This window comes from Protobothrops mucrosquamatus, unplaced genomic scaffold (genome assembly GCF_001527695.2).
Source record: "Protobothrops mucrosquamatus isolate PMUCROS unplaced genomic scaffold, P.Mucros_1.0 scaffold2159, whole genome shotgun sequence".
NCBI classification, from domain to species: Eukaryota; Metazoa; Chordata; class Lepidosauria; order Squamata; family Viperidae; genus Protobothrops; species Protobothrops mucrosquamatus.
In genome coordinates this window covers 127,148-142,642 of record NW_015388255.1, presented here as the reverse complement: position 1 = coordinate 142,642, position 15,495 = coordinate 127,148, and the positions used below count along the sequence as shown (strand labels likewise).

General features: G+C 38.1%; 1 protein-coding gene across 1 annotated transcript in view; it reads left to right on the top strand.

Annotated features, from left to right (window-relative positions):
* Positions 1 to 15,495, top strand: part of TNIP1 (TNFAIP3 interacting protein 1) — a 71,629-nt gene that overhangs the window by 10,659 nt on the left and 45,475 nt on the right. The window contains exons 2-3 of the mRNA XM_015824210.1: positions 8,918 to 9,094; positions 9,983 to 10,105. Coding sequence (XP_015679696.1) covers positions 8,956 to 9,094; positions 9,983 to 10,105 — 262 coding nt within the window. The 5' untranslated portion in view covers positions 8,918 to 8,955. The remainder of the gene's footprint in view (positions 1 to 8,917; positions 9,095 to 9,982; positions 10,106 to 15,495) is intronic.

Here is a 15,495-nt window from a genome sequence, read left to right as displayed (position 1 = left end):
TTTGAATGCACCTGTTTCTAAAATATATATTTTGTAAACTGTTTTGAAGACTGTTTTGTAAACAGCCAGATACAAGCTCCTCTGTTATCAATCAAAAAGGCCCATGTCCCTACTAGGTCACCAGAATGCTATTATTAAAAAACTAAAGTTTCCACCATTACATGTTAGGGAATAAATTGGTTATAAATGGGAAATAATTCACTTGCTAATATTTTTGTAACCCCATCCTTTTCATCTCAATAAACCTTGTTAAAGAAAATGGTGATGATTTTGCCTGAAAAGAATTACTTTCATTTCAGGCAGCTATATCTGATGTATCTTATATTAGAAATTCAGTATTTTATCAGGGGGGGGNCTGGTATTAGTGAATAGTAAGTTTTCCTCACTGGAACTTGCCTTCATGTGCCATCTTCAAATTGGCACATTTAATATCCTTGGAAAATATTGAGGCCTAACCAGCTTGGCAAGTCCGGAATTTCCCCTCCTACTCTATTAGCTATAGGAGAGGTGTGGTATGGAGTAACATGCCAACTCCAGTTTGATCCTTATGAACTTTGGGAATCCAGATTTGGAAGGAACAAGGTGATTTTTCTGCCACAAACTTGGGAAACATTTATAAATCAGATCAATTAATAAGATTTGAAGTTGAATATTTGAGATTTGAGTGGTTGCAATAAGTAATGTTCACCCAAAAGAACAATGGTATCTTCATCTTCGTTGTAATGTCTATGTCAACTCTACAATGAACCTGGCTGCAGCCATCTTGCTCGTTCTAGGTTGCCACAGGAATGGGAGGGGGTATGGAGGATTTATGCTAGTCTAAACATTTCACTGTCCCATGGGAACCAAGGTCATTTCTGTCAGTTAGATGGAGGCGTGAGCATTTGGTTAGAAAGCCCGCCAAACTGCTCATTGGTAAATGTAGACGATTGTATAGCACTGGGGTGGGAAGTTTAACTTTGTAATATTGTTTCTCTTTGAAGGAGATTTTAGACTTGGTTTCACTTTTGACATGCCGATACTATGTAGCCAATAAACATGATCCTTGAGGAAACCTCTAGCCTCAGAGTTCTTATTTGTTTGGTCTCGTCTATCAGAACCTTGACAATCTAAATATGGGCCAGTAAGCCCTAAACATCTCAGAATCTTCTCTTTCATTAGAGGATTTAACAAACTAGATGTTATGACCTAGGACGCCTAGATAGAGGCAGGCTTGGATAGAGTCCTTTATTGCTCTGCTAATTCCATGACAAATGGCCCTACAACAGCCAGTAAAGCTCCACTTTAAACTTCCCTGAAGGTAGACACTCACAGTCAGTGGAACACAGTCCCACAAACAAAAGCCAATAATCACCACAGTCAATTCACAAAGGCTGACAGGAAGTCCAAAAACAAGATGCAAGTCCACAAGGCAAGGACCTTAAGTCATACACAAGATTCATGGTCCACAAGGTAGAAACACAGTTCAAAGCAGGGTTTTTTTCAAGGCTGGGGACATGCATGCTGAAGCAAAACAATTGTTCCCTACAAAGGCACTCTCCCCCGGCCTTTGCTTAAATCAACCCAAGCTAGATGTTCCTTTTGAGGAAGGGCAGGGTGGCCTCCTTGCCAGCAGCCTCACAGATTTCCTTTGACACTAGAGTACCAAATAGAGCTATAATAGTTATTGCTCTTACCACAACAGTTTTGTAGTGGTGATACTCTAAGGATGATATTCAGAAATATGAGAGGTCATTAAATAAATTGACATCTTGACCTCCCAAAATGGGAATGCATTTTGCCATATATGTATTGGAAATAAACAGTTCGGTTCAACAAATTCCTCTGGAAAGAATTTCCAGAATTTCACATATTAAGTTTATTCTGAAGTACTCGTTTTTCTAGTGCTTGATGGTATTTTTGAGCTGTGTTACAGTGGATTTCTTTAATTATAATATACCAAAATGCTAGGAAGATACCTATTTCCCTAATGGTCTGAAGAACTCTGTTTACAGACTTATTTACAGACTTTAAAAAAAATTGGGGGCTACAAATTAGTATGTGCTTAATTTCTCCCTTTTTAAAGAGTTAGGTAAACTGACATATATTAATAATTTAGTTGTATAACATAATGTAAATATTTACCTAAGGCTAGTTTTGTTTAGTCCAGAAGAAATTGTGCTTTCATGGATTTTTTTTTTGTATACTATTTTTTAAAAAAAATAACCCAACAGTACAAAGGGCTTAAAAATGTACATCCCACAACTGGTATCTATCATAAGACCATGAGAAGCATCCTGCTGTGTTAAACCAAGGGTTAGTTTGAACTGGCATTCCATTTCCAGCATTGGCCTGCCAGATTCTTCTGCGAAACAACTGCACAAAGTCAGTGGCTGTTAACTATGCAGCATTCAGCATCAAAAGAAAGATAGGATTTGCTTAAGCGTATGATTAGAACCGTCAGTTATCCAACCAGTTGTTCCTGCTAATTGAGCAAAAAGAAATATTTGCTCAGATCCCTGACTCATTTAGCCTGGTATTATTGACTCCCCTCCCCCCCCCGCTATACATAGTTATAATGGCAAGGGAACCTAGCACCTCCTGGCTGCAAAATATATGTGCTACCATTGAGTTGTCCTGTTCTAGCAGATAGGTGATAAACATAAGCCCAGCCTGGCTTATCTTAGTTCAGTATTTTTGTTTCTAACAGCAGCCAATCAGATGCCTTTAGGACAGGGTTTCCCCAAACCCTGGTCCATGGACTGGCACCGGGCTGTGGCATGCCAGAAACCGGGCCGCGTAAACAAGCAAAGCCCCATCCACAGAATGCAGGCAGCACAAAAATCCACGCCCCTCTGATCTGCCTCTCTCCACAGAGCCCAGAAGATTGAAGGCCTCTGCTTAGGATACACACAAATGGAAGGCAAAGATACACCTTTCTCCCACTAACTGTTCTCTTGCTAGTGGTATTTGGAAGCATGTTCCACCTAACCTGGAAAAAAACCCCTTGATTTTTCAAAGCCAATAATTTTTGGTAGATCTGTTCGCCATGAACTTATCCTATTTATCATGCCCTTCCTTGCTTGCTTTCTTTCAGTTACACATTTTGTTTCAAGCCATCTAATCATTTTTGTTGCCTTCTTTGCTCCCCCCCCAGCTCTATTATCTTCTCAAGTGCAAAAACTAGAATTGCATACAGATGTACCATATATTTGTGTAAAATAAAATATTGTTTATTTTAAAACCTTTTCTTTGTGATTCCTAGCATGGCATTTGCCCTTTTCATAGCTGCTGCACACCGAGTTGACATATTCATTGAGCTATCTACTATGAACCCAAGATCATTTTTTCTGGGTAGTGATAAACAATTAGGCATCATTAAGCAATTAGAGCTTTTTAACTATGCAGCAGTTGACCATTATTTCTTTGTTGTTTGGGTAATCCTTCAACCATTTTAAGGAGCTACTTCTGGAATCCTTCACAACCACTGTGATTTTGTTTCACAGTGAGCAAAATTATCTGCAAAGTTGGACAGCTCATTGTTATGTGGAAAGCATACATCTCAGTGAACTTATTGTACTTTTTAAACAATATGTTCTAGTACAGCAATATCTATCACTCATCTAGGTATCTTCTTAGTTGTTTGGTGACATCTACAGGATCTCATTGCAAGATAACTCCTCTTTGCTTTCCATGAAGATAATTTATTGCTCTATCAATGATTTATAATTTATTGATAAATGGGAATGTGTATTTTAGTATGTTCTGTAGAGGTGAACTCTTTAAATGCATAAAATGTACCAGAAAATTAAGGCAGAGCAATTAATCAAATCTGTCATCAGCCTAATAGTGTAGTTGCTAAATATTTGAATATGAGTTCTTCATCTTTACTTTTGCTTTTTATAGTAACATTTATTTGTATAGTGATTAAAACCAGCAGGATATTCTCTTGATAAGTTGGCTATCAATAAAAAGAAAGAAAGAAAGAAAGAAAGAAAGAAAGAAAGAAAGAAAGAAAGAAAGAAAGAAAGAAAGAACTGCATTACAGAACTGAACTGAAAATGTAGAATACACATCTCCCCCACCCACTTCTATAATATTTTAATATCTTTATATTTGCAAGCACAAATATTTAATATTCTTTATAAGGAAGTCAGACCTTCAGGAACTACTCTAAAATATTCTTCTCAAGCTGGGTCTCATTGGACAGCATAAAGAAGTGGATCTGCTCTCTGCACCAAATACATGCAGATACAAACCAAATACATAGTTTTAGACCTGGGACATAGGTGATTTTTGTAGTCAAGAACTCAAGGTATCAGCAAGAATTTCTCACTGTTTTCTTAGAGTCATAGGAATGGTGCAAGTTGGTAGATGAAGTTCACTGAAGTAACTGTGCTAAATGAAGAACATTTAGCTTCGTTTTGTTTCTGAAATCTCTCTTCTCTAGGGGGGAAATCCCATTGTCTCTGAGCCACCCAAAATTTAATTGCTAGTCTAGTTGTTGATTCTGTCAGGTTTCAACTCTTAGCTGGAAAATCCCCAGCATTCCTGAATCCTAATAGGCGGGTTATGTAAACTGGGAAATGCCTCTGAAGAACAGATCTTGGATGCCGTCATTTGGTGATAGAGGTAGCTTGCTAATTGTGCTTTCTGGAAGTCATTTTTGTATGATCCCATCTCTCTGGTTTTTCCTTTTGGGTAGACTAGCAAAGCAGGTCTTGTTTGTTTTTTGCTTTTTTGTTGTTGTTGTTATTCCTAGTAAAAGACTGCATTGTTGCAGGCCTATTTTGTTTTGTTTGCTTGTTTTTTTGAGGCTGAACAGACAGTGCATGTACACACAAAGACACACCAGAGGCTACAGTATGAAAGGCCACTTTGGATATGCAGTAACCCAAAATAAGAAAATTCCACATGCCTCTCTTCTTGCCTGGTAATAAAAATGCACATTTCCATCCCATTTCCTGATAGCTACAATTGGCTGTATCATTACAGCACATCCAAGAAGCTTTGATGCTTGAAGCAAACAAAGAATAAGGTAGATTTGTTGGCCCACCAAGCCTTGTCTTTATGCAGAAAGAACTAGGTCTGTGGCTTAGAAAGAGCAATTAGGAATTTTTGCTTATGTCCACATCTTCAGCCACCAGAGGCAACCACTACAGTCTGTCTAAAGTTGGAGCCCACTTTTCACATTTTTCAATTCAAGAATTGAGACCAAGTCTAGTATTCTGTTCTAATAGTGGCCACCCTATTGCTACTAGGGAGCAGAACATGAAGGAGACCTACTACTTCTGTTTCTCTTCCAGCATTTGATACTCAAGAGTTTCATCTTTCTGTTCCCTCAGCTTTTCTTTCCCTCCCTCTCCAAGATTGAGGGGAAATGGGAGAAACTGTGAGTCTGGGGAGCCTTTTTCATCCCCATCCAATTAATTGCCCCAACTCCATTATCTGGTTTGCTTTGCTTATTAGAAGCTAAGTGTCTTGAATGAATCCAGTGTGTTTTTTGAAGCATACAGTCTAGCTTAGCACATAGTGAGCACTTAACCAATTGTTTGCTATTCAGTAAACCAGGATTAAAACCAGGATTTTGCAAGGATTGAATCTTGCCAGTACCTAGTATTGTCAGTACAGTTGGCTGAATATTTTTTAAATAATCACTGGTGGGAAACTTTGTGGAGGATTAGTTTAATTTGCTATTAAAAGCTATACTGTAAAAACCAGCTCAACTACTTACTGTATCAATTATTTATGCACATGACTTGTAAGTTGTATTAATAAGTTCTTCATTTTGATTTTCACTAAATGTATGACTAGTAAGTTACACAAAATTGGAGTTTTTTTCAACAACCCTAACTAAAAAACTCTGCATGGATTGAAAAAAAAAAGTATCAGTGATATAAACATAGGTGCATCCCCATAGTCATCCGTCATGGGAGTCCTTACTATAAGTATCTGGATTTGCATGAGATTACAAAGCACAAAAGCATGTAGGTATACTCATAGAGAGGGAAGGAAATTTTAGAACCTTTTTCTAATTGGCTGCTTTTGTAACAATTTCATAGAGACTTTTAGATAACAAATTTGGCTGAGATTTAATTGCCACACTTTACAGACGTTCAGAGGATCACTAACTGACCTAAAGATAATTTTTGGAGGTAATATGTATGAAGGAGAAATTTTCTGACAATGAGAACAATCAACCAGTGGAACAGCTTGCCTTCAGAAGTTGTGGGAGCTTCTTCGCTTTCAAGAAGAGACTGGACTGCCATCTATCAGAAATGGTGTAGTAGGGTCTCCTGCTTGAGCAGGGGGTTGGACTTGATGAACTGCAAGGTCTCTTCCACTATTCTATTCTATTCTATTCTATTCTATTCTATTCTATTCTATTCTATTCTATTCTTAAGCCAATATTTTTAAAATGAGGCATTCCCAGTGTAAAATATTAGTGATCCGAGTCTCTGAACTGAAACAGAACTGCACACTTGACTAATAAAAAAATATTCCTGTTTGTGAACTTGCCATTGAATATATTGCACTGTAAAATGTATGTTGAAAGAATGATTTATTGTAGAAGAAGCTCTAAAGACCTTGATCGGATTTATTTTTAACTATAATTTCAAAGAATTGCTCATTAAATAACTTTCCTTAATCCGATGTCCTCTAGGATGTATTGGACTGCAAGCCCCATCATTTCCAGCTAACAAAATTGCTGTCTATACTTGATTTGGATCATATTAATCCAGCATAATGGATGATGCATACATAACATTGACTTCTTCTTTTTTTGAGATTATAGAAGGAAGGGGCATGGAGGATTTTATTAGAAAGAGGCAGAAACAAAACTCAAGACAATGATTATATATTATTTCAGTTGGAGACAACTAATTGCTGAGCATCATGAGTGGGAAGTACGTTTTGTTCTCAGATTTTGTGGCTTTCCCACTGCATCTGATTACTCAATATAAAACGAGAATGCTGAACCAAATGGACCTTTAGTCTGATCCAGAATTATAGTTCTTACGATTTTATCATTATATGAAGTGTTCTACTCCTACTAAAGTTTTTTAACACATGCCTGCCCCCCTGCCATAATTTAAGGCAGATTAGATTGAAAAAAAGTTCAGATTTCTTAGAGCATTATTTTTGAGGTTCAGTGCCATGACTGTTAATTTGTAAATGTGTTTTAGAAGACATTCCTACATCTCTGTTTAGCCTTTCCCCACATATCCGAAAATGTTACAGGTATACTGCTTAATAGTGATTTTTGAGTCAGAAGTTATTTGATAATTTAATGCTGATTACTGTTTCTGTGTCACGGTTGCGTGCCCTGAGAAAAATAGCCTACATGGAGAATGTGCAAATCAGAAATATAAATGCAGAATGCAAATTATTTTTTTGTAAATAAATCAGAATGGAAAAAGTATATAATCTGAAACACTGAGCAACATATGATAGCACGAATGTGATCGATGTAACTCAAAACCTGTGTAAGAAAATTTATGCAGGGGGAAAAACCTCTAGAGTTCTCAAGAAGCGAGTAGGAGGGTATTGGTGAAACGTCAGGAATTAAAGGCTTGGATCTCCTCAATTGCAGTTGTTTCTTGAGAATTGTCATTCTCTCTAAGACGCTACAATGACTGGAATCGGAAGGTGACCAATGTCAGAAAAATTGAATCGGGGGAGGTGCACATTTGGCCACAAGACTCTTTGGACTTTCCAAAATTACTTCAGCAATAAAATTTAGATCAGGGTTGCATATCACAAATACTGGAATGGACTAATGTCTAAATATCGGCCTTATATATTTCTTAGAAACTTAGAAGCAATATTTTTTTTCCTGTTTCTAGAAGCCACTTATCTATTTGTGATTCACTTAATTGTTTTGTTGTCTGTATTGATGATTGGTTTGTTCATATCTGATAACACACATATTTTAAATTCCAGAATTATAGAAGAGAACTACAAAGATCATATATATACCTGTATATATATATATATTGTGTGTGTGTATCATCATCATCATCATTATCATCATCACTATCATCAATTTAGCCATTGTTTATCCACTGCAAGATAAATGCCTCTTCAGCATGTTTCCAACCAATAGGTCCTGAGCTTTCTTTTGCCAATTGGGCCCGCAATACTTGCTGATGTTGTTGATCCATCTTGTGTTAGGTCTTTTTCATAGATTTTTTTTTTATCAAGTGGGATCTATTCGATGACTGTCTTGGCCCACCTGCCATCAGTTCCTCTTGCTGTGTGACCAGCCCATTTCCATTTCTGTTCTTTTATTCTCCTGATGATATCATATACTTTCATTTGTTCTCTAATCCATGTGCAGGTCTTTGTATCTTGTCTTGTAAAACCAAGCATGCCTTTCCATGGCTCTTTGCGCCACTCGTAGCTTTTGTATCGATTGTCAATTAATGTTCTCTAAATTTCCTATTAATCCCTATGGATAAAAATATAGCAAATTGTATATGGAGAAAGACAGAGAAATTTTCAAGAAAAGAATCCCCAAGGAAACCTTTGGTTATGATAGAGGTTTCTTAACCATATTATGTCCACACCTCATTGATCTAAGTCAGGGGTAGGCAACCTTGGCTCTTTTATGACTCATGGACTTCAACTTCCAGAATTCCTGAGCCAGCATGGCTGGCTCAGAAATTCTGGGAGTTGAAGTCCATGAGTCATAAAAGAGCCAAGGTTGCCTACCCCTGATCTAAGTGGTTGTCTCTGACCAAGAAATTGATATCTCGAAAAATGCAATTTAAATTCAGATTATTTGTTTCTATTAAAGGTCTAGTCTATAAAGGCAGAATGTCATTGGCAACTTATTGGTACACCAACTGAAACTGTCCCTTGCTTTAAGTATTTCAACCTTCTTAGATGATTCTCTTCGGGAATGCTAACTTTTAATTGTTGTTTTTCATGTCAGGCAGAAACACCTGGAAATTCAGTAATTAATCTGCAGACATGGAAGGCAAGGGGCCCTATCGAATCTATGACCCTGGTGGTGGGACACAGGAAGAAGCATCTGCTGCCTTCGAACGGCTAGTGGAAGAAAATGTAAAACTTAAGGAGAAGATGCAGGGAATTAAATCTCTAGGTAACGGTGAGCATGAAATGGAAGCGCAATTGGCTCCTTGTTATTATTGTTGATGGCTTTTCTCTTTCACACCAATACAAAATAACATTGTTTTGCACTTTATAATACAAATTGAAGAGTTGTATGATAGCTTCCAGATGTTGCATATAAACTGGGCCTGATCAATTATCTGGATTCAGACATACATGACCTACATGTTTAATGCTTTCATTGTCATTAACACTTCTGAATGAAAAGACTCAAAAGCATCCTCATTAGGCTTCTATTTGTGTTGACATTGCTGCTTTCTTACCACACCTATAGAGCCACATGTACTTTCAGAGAGCCAGTTTGATGTAGTGGTTAAGATGCTGAGCTAGAAACCAAGAGACCATGAATTCTAGTCCCACCTTAGTCCTGAAAGGGATCTGGGTGACTTTGGACCAGTCACTCTCTCAGCCCAATCCAGCTCACAGTGGGGAAAATTAGTGGGGAAAATAAGAGGAGTACTACATTATGCATGTTTGCCACCTTGAGTTACTTACCAGGTAATAAAGGCAGAATAGAAATCAAATAAATAAATAAATAAATAAATAATCTCATCTCAGTTTAAAGCATTAAAGCTGAATTATGGATGTACATGAATGGGGTAGTTGTGTAAAGTGAAATGATTATCTTTTCCCTACATAGAGATACTTGCTTAACTACCTTGCTGTCCAAACATTTGACTGCTCTGCTGGTAAGTGAGGATGATCTCTATGTAGAAAAGGATAACCTATCAAATAATCATTAGATTAAAATGCAATACAATAGGGCAAGCATTGTAAGCTGGGCTATAGATATGATGTATTGCTAGAAAAAAAGATTTGAGCAAGGATCAGGAAGCACCGAATTATACCCTTTCTGTTTTGCCAGGAGAGTTATTAGAAGAGTCTCAGTTAGAAGCCTCCAGATTACGTCAAAAAGTGGAAGACCTCGTGAAGGACAACGAAATGCTAAGATCAACCTCCTCTTTTGAAAAATTTGAAGAAATAGCAGGTACGAGAATATTAGAACAAATATGTGAATGTCCATCTGCCAAACCTACATTTGTGCATTAATGCGCGAGAGGAAGAGGGAATGAAATTAGATTTGGAAAAATGAGCGATTTTGATGGGGGCAGGAAAAAATAAATCTGCAATTGTGCTTTTGCTAGTTCTGTCAGATGAATCGGGCATAGTAAAATACGCTTCAATCTACATTGTGATATATGAAAAGCATTCACAAGAACAGGAGCGCTTGCATAAAATGAACTCAGCTCTTCTAACAGTTCCTCGTTTTCACCTTTCTGAATACAGCGGAACTGAATTATAGCTGTATCACAGACCAGTGGAAACTCTCCTAGGTTTTATCCAGTGGGGAAAAAAGTAATCTCAAAAAATAAGAGATGGGAAAACCCTTAGGCTGAAGAGTTAATGCCAACAGGAGCGACCAAGGTGGGCTAAATTAATGAATAGTTTACTTAGTTAAAAGATTTCTATGGCCATCCATTTGGGAAAAAAAACCCCAACAACTCCTCTGCATGGCGCACAATGGCAATAAAAAGCAAAAATAAAAAATAAAAATCCAATGACCAACCACAAACCCAATCCCAATAAATAAATACAATAAATATAAAAAGCAAAAGTCTGGTGTCCCCAGTCTTTCTCCTCCAGTGCAGCCATCACCAACTTCTTCAGGCGAGACTTCATAATGGGGATGGGGATAGCAGCTTTTCCCTGGACTACTGGGAAGGGCAGGCAGAAGGTGCCTGGGAAAGGTAGTCTGTTATACACCTAGCATATAGAGTGTTGTTGTAACCAGCACCATGAATTGCACTTGAAAACATCTTGGTACCCAATGCAGCAGTTGTTTAACAGTGCTGAGATTTCCTGATAGGCACATTGGCTGCTATATTTGAGATCAGCTGGGCATCCTCATGTAGAGCAAGTTATAATAATTCAATTCTGGATAACGTAGAGCAGTGGTTCTCAACCTGTGGGTCGGGACCCCATTTGGGGTCGATCGACCATTTCATGGGGGTCGCCAAGCAAGGCTGTCCGCCATTTTTTTTGTCCGCCATTTTTCCCCCTTTTCCGGCGGGTGCCTTACCTCCCTTGGGCTGGGCCAGCTGGTGGTCGGCCTGCTCCGTCTCTGCCGCTTGCCAGCTACGCCTTGGCCGGCGCAGGGGGCGGAACCACGCATGCGCGGCGCTCCCGGGCAGGGAAAGTCCTCGACTTACGACCGGTTGGGTAGTCCTCGACTTACGACCGGTTTAGTCCTCGACTTACGACCGGTTGGGGGTTGCGGCATTAAAAAGGTTGAGAACCACTGACGTAGAGCATCTGCACTCAAATGTCAATCAGTGGCAGGTTGCTCTACTTTAATTGCTTTGAAACTATATAAAGAAATGCTGTATGCCGCATCTTCAAAATGATGCACTTTCTCTTGCATTGCTGAAGCCACAAAACTCTCGCTTCAGTTCTTAAGAAAAAGAAAGAAGCTGACATTGCCTAGAATGGGTTCCGCCCGTCCAAGGTAGAAGTGAATCGATCAGTTTTATCTCTTTTCATAAATTCGGTCTTTCCTGTTTCTACATCTGTACAGATTCCATTTTTTTTAAGTTCATGAAAATCCACATTTACATATTAGGTAAACACCCGTTTAAAAACAAAGATAAGTGTGCATTTTCCTTAAAAGATGCATCTCTATGAATGTACTGTGATGTGTACTCTATATCAGGTTCCCAACCCCTGGGCCGCTTCTTGAAACGATGGGCGAGTGTGCGTGTGTGTGCAGCCCCACTTGCATGAGCAGTGGGCAAGCACGTGCACAAAGCTCCATTTGTGTGAGCCACTGGTTTGCATGTCCGCTGCTTGTGCAAATGGAGTTGCGCATGCATGCTCGCCTGCCGCTCATGTGGAACCATACTCTCCCCCCCCCCCGGCCAGTCCGCAAAACCGGAACGGTTGGGGACTGCTGCTCTATATCATTCATTGTAATTATGTACTTCATTCTAATTCCCATACTTAAATTGGAAAATGCAAATCAATCTGATAGATGAATTCTACAAGTGTTCTTCATCCTATGCCATTATGCCATGTTCCAATGAGTTCTAGAGTTTCTGAGAATTCAACTGAGTTTCTGTAGTAAACCAAATTATTTATTTGATTGATTGATTGATTGATTGATTGATTGATATAGCTGTCCATCTTCCAATCACGCCTCTGGGCAGAGAATTAATAGAAAACCTAGTAGTACAAGTATAAATAATAACCAGCAACAGAAACACAATAATAGCACAGTGGCACTCAAAGACAATCAAACTCAAACCACGTAAACCCATGTCAGAAAAAAACAGAATGACCAACTCACCTAACCTATAGGACCCATAACCTGGGGTATATCCAGATCTTCCAGGATTTATAAAATGCTGTCAGAGTTGGGGTCAAATTAATCTGGGGTGGGACCCTGATGGGAGAGAATTGTTCCAGATCAGACATCTTCCTGACAATCTGTAACCTGACATTACTGATTGTTCTCTTCAGTATGTGCTGTATTGGTGAATTCATCCTGCAATGCAATATTAGTTTGCCTAATGAAACACTGTGACCCAATAGACCCAATAACCAGAATTTGGAGTGAACTACCTATGAGCAGGGAATACCATTGAGTTGTCCAGTTCAACGTTTCTCTTAATTGAAATGTCTAGTCTTTCATGAGCTTGTTTAGGCTCCTCAATATCTTTTTGCCCTTGTTTTTCTTCTCTAAAACATTTGCATGCCACCCTCTTTATCGATGCTGGAGCCTTGAAAATTGTCAATTACTTCTATTTGTTGTTCATCTTTAATTCTTCTTTCTTGATGTTCAAGGAAAACCTTGTCTGCTTGCACTTCTGTTTTGCTTTTAGAATGACCCTTCTTAAGTCTTTTTTTTTTCAGTTTCTGCAACCAAGGTAATGTTGGCATATCTCAGATTACTGACATTAGTTCCAGCAAGGATTTTGACTCCAACCTAGTACTTCCAGACTTGTAGTACTTGTAGTACTTCCAGACTTGTTGTATTCAGTATATAAATGGAACAAGTATGGTGATCGAATGCAATGCTGTTTGACTTTGTTCTCATGGTGGCTTCCTAGTTATTGTAAAGATTTCTTATCCGGAGAAGATAGTGAGGTATTCCCATTTGCTTGGAAGGATTGCCAAAGTCTTGAATGATTAACAGTATCAAAAGCTTTAAAGTAAAACGGAAATACAGCTCCTTTTGATATTCTCTTACTGTTGCCATCATCCATTCAAAATTATTATAAGGTTTCATGTTCCCCTGTTTTGTTTTTTCTGAAACCTGCTTGTCCAATTGCCACTTTTCTCTCAATACAGGATTTTGCGGAATCTGATCTCTTTTGCAGAATTTCCAGCAGAAATCGTTAAAGCTATTCTTTGATTAGAACATAGTTAATAATTATTAATTATATATAAAATGGTCCTCTACCTATATGCTTTAATTAGGAGATAAAACTCCCTTTTTAAGGATTTGAATCTTTTCCAGTCTTTGATCCATGGTGCTTTTCTCCAAATTTGTTGGGAGAGATTTGCTGTGGTCATTAATGTTTCCACACCAGCCTTTTTCAAGAGCTCTATAGGGATCCATCCTTGAGGCGCTTCTGTTTGTCAGTTGTTTCATATTCCATCTCATTTCCTCTTCAAGCATCATTGGATCCTCCTCATGTTCTTCTTTTTCTAATACAGTGTCATCTTAATTGAACTCTTTGTACAGGTTTTCTGGGTATTCCTTCCAACTTTTTCATATTATGTTCCATCATTAATTCATTTATGTTCTTTATGACTTTGATGCAAGTTTGGACCATTCTCATGTTTTTCTGATTTCTTTTAATCTTCCCATTCCATTATTTTATTCTATTTGTCTATATTCTGAATTTGTGTATACATCATTATTTCTTCTCATCTGTCACTGGAAGTTTGTATTAAGTTCTCTATTTTCTCTAGATCGGCTTTGGCGTTTGCTTTTTTTCTTTAGTTACTTCTATGGCCTTGTTTAATAGCCAGTGTGTTATTTGTTTTCTTCTAGCTTTTAATATTACTTTTTAGCTTTCTCTTTTATGATCATTTTAACTAACTCTAAACAAATCCTTGAGCTTTCTGTCAACTAGGTGCAGCCCTTTGAATCTGTTTCTCACCTCAATCTTATATTCTTCTGCAATGGGTTTGTAGTATGTATCCCACTGAAAACAAGGTCTTCTCTAGTCTTTTTCAGCCTGGTGTATTTCTGTGACTAGTAGCGGATGAACTAATTCACAGTCAGCACCCAACAATGTTCTGCAATTCAGTATAGATATTTTCCATCTGATACACAAGATATATTCTGTTGATTACAATGTGTTGCCCATTTGGAGATGTCCAGGTTATGAGCTGTCTTTTGTTGTTGCAAAATAACGTCTTAAGGGACATACATCCTATTTTCTGCATGGAAGTCTATTAGTCATTGTTCTGCATCATTGCAGGTTCCTATTCTGAATCTTCCAACTGTATTGCATATAGCTTCTCTTCAACTTTTACGTTAAAGTTACCACTGACTCTCAGAACCATAAAAAAAAATCTGAACTCAAAAAGAACAGGCTAGGAACTTATGTTAAACATTACAATCAGTCCAGACTAATTGCTATTCAAAATGTGATTTTGCCCCATCCCCTTCTACTGCGTTTTTTTTTCTCCCACCCCATATATAAAAATTGATGTTACTTTTTTTAAATTTGGAAATTCTGAATGTCTATGGAGATTCTCAGTCATCCAGGTCATAGTTATCCCAAAGGTGCTTTTTCAAAAGGCAACTAGACTGTTTTTTTCTTGAACACGTTTCACTTCTCATCCAAGAAGCTTATTCAGTTCTGATTGAATAGTGGAGTATAGAAGGATTTATATTCCTTCCAATCATCTGGTTGTTAGCACTCATTCTGAGAGTTGTTGAGGCCACTTGGAGGTTCATCTGTGCCCTCAGAGTCACCTGAATAGTGTAAATGGGTGTAGAACCTTCTTGGAACTGCTGAAAGGACTGCGTTGTAAACAGGAGATAGATGGTCTCGTATCCCTTCCCCTTGGTTAAGAGAGCGCTGTCCAGTCTGAATGTAGATGGCCTGTTTGACCCCTCTTTTGGAAATTCTGAAATTTAGTAGGGAATTATATTACTAAGATATTACTGGTTTATGTGTTGTAATATTTTTCTTTTAAGAGTTGAAGCCTCTTTTGCTACATATTAAGCTGTAATTCCTGTAGAAACCATAACTAAGGCAAAAAAAACCCCCCAGGTTTATAAAGATAAAGTTTTCCCCTGTCCTGACACTAGGTGGTGGTGCTCATCTCTGTTTCTTAGCTGAGGGACCCAGCATTGTCTGA